At 33.1% G+C, this 1,714-nt stretch overlaps 1 protein-coding gene across 1 annotated transcript in view; it reads left to right on the top strand.

Moving 5' to 3' along the window:
* Positions 1–1,714, top strand: part of LOC103195851 (syndecan binding protein) — a 34,486-nt gene that overhangs the window by 19,819 nt on the left and 12,953 nt on the right. The window contains exon 4 of the mRNA XM_007939484.2: positions 622–783. Coding sequence (XP_007937675.1) covers positions 622–783 — 162 coding nt within the window. The remainder of the gene's footprint in view (positions 1–621; positions 784–1,714) is intronic.

The following is a 1,714-nucleotide window of genomic DNA, read 5'->3' as shown; positions in this document are numbered from 1 at the left end:
ATGACCCAAATCACAATAAATTTAAATAAATAAATAAATAAGAAAAAAGCAAATCATAAATATTAATTGCACAGGTCCTGGGTATAGCTATTCTGCAGCAGTTAATCCATAGATGTTTATTAAAGGGGAAAAGAAATAATATTTGACTATCTTAATGTGCACAAGGACTTACATAACACAATTCTCTTTTAATACTACAGTAACACTGTGAGATAAGAATGTTGCCCCTTGTATAGAGACTTTGAAAGCCTCTGATCATACTATATAAAAGAACCCTGTGGCAAATAGTGGGTGAGTTTCAAAATTATCATATGGCCTGCAGAGTTTAAGGATAATTCATTTGAGTTGAAGACAAGCCAAAGTACACATAAAATAAATGCCAGTAAATTCATTCAAAAGGCAGTAGAGGAATGCGTTGACTCTGTTGGTGATGATAAATATGGGACTAATAAATTACGAATTACTTTGTAAAACCAGGTTCATTTTTGTAGAAACCAAATTATCTGCAGGAAATTATTTGCTGGTTATGTTTTGGAAAGCCACAACTATTTTTAAATTGGTAATTGTAGACTCTTTTGACAGAATGTTTCTAAATATTAATGTATTATATATTTTTGTTAGCTGTTGGTAGCAAGACCTTCCAGTATGAATTATATGGTGGCTCCTGTAACTGGTAATGATGTTGGAATTCGAAGAGCAGAAATTAAACAAGGGATTCGTGAAGTTATTTTGTGTAAGGATCAAGATGGAAAAATTGGCCTCAGGCTTAAATCAATAGATAATGTAAGTATTTATTTTTTAAAAATCTATTTAAATTTGTCTAAACAGCTTGTAGGGTATTAATGCTGGGATAATTTGAATATTTGTTTGAACTACTTTAATTATAATTAGTCGATCTACATAAGGCATTTGACTGCTAACCAGAAGGCTGATGGTTCAAAGCCAGCAGCCAGTTGTCAGAAAGGAAGATTAGGTAATGTACTTCTATAGCAATACCTCCTTGGAAACCCGAGGAGGGGGTGACGTCACTATGAGTTGGAAATGACGATAGTGAGTTTGGTTTGTTTTTTGATATAATTGAGAATATTTCAAGTCTCAATTTATCCATTTTGAGGTGACAAAATTTGAGGAGGCAGAGGTTGGAATCTGCAACACCATTGCCTTGAATGATTTATTTATTTATTTATTTATTTATTTTAGTACTCTCTCTCAAATAACGTTCACTGGTCTGCATAAATTATTACATTATAACATAGTTTCTATAATAGAATCCTGGCATTGATATAAGACAGCATTTATGAAAGTTAAGAAAAACCTGACAAGTAAATAATGTGTGTTTTTTAAACCAAATGATACTTAACTTGATTTGTGAGGTGGATTTATATGTTTCTTTTCCTGTCTTTCAAATTTGAATTTAATAGGCCATTTTCTGAGCAAAAGTGACTTTCTAATTAGGGCAGCTATTACTTTACCTTATAATTAATTACTCTACCTCTCAGCCTTACATAGAGATGAAATGAAAGCAGTTAGTCTCTGGGAGTAGTCATCACTACTTAGGATTGTTAAGGCAGTCCTGAATCTTTAGTGCTGTTTATGAATTCCTCTTTAGTCTTAAGTTGTGGCATCTCAGTGTGTTCATTCTTTCCCCTATTGAAGCACACAGTGTTGTTGTTGTTCTTATGTGCCGTCGAGTCGGCCCCGACTCATAGCGACC

This window comes from Orycteropus afer, unplaced genomic scaffold, assembly GCF_000298275.1.
Source record: "Orycteropus afer afer isolate SDZICR_OR568_19922 unplaced genomic scaffold, OryAfe1.0 scaffold00060, whole genome shotgun sequence".
Taxonomy (NCBI): domain Eukaryota; kingdom Metazoa; phylum Chordata; class Mammalia; order Tubulidentata; family Orycteropodidae; genus Orycteropus; species Orycteropus afer.
The sequence above is the reverse complement of the archived record's forward strand: the minus strand, read 5'-3'. Positions and strand labels throughout refer to the sequence as shown.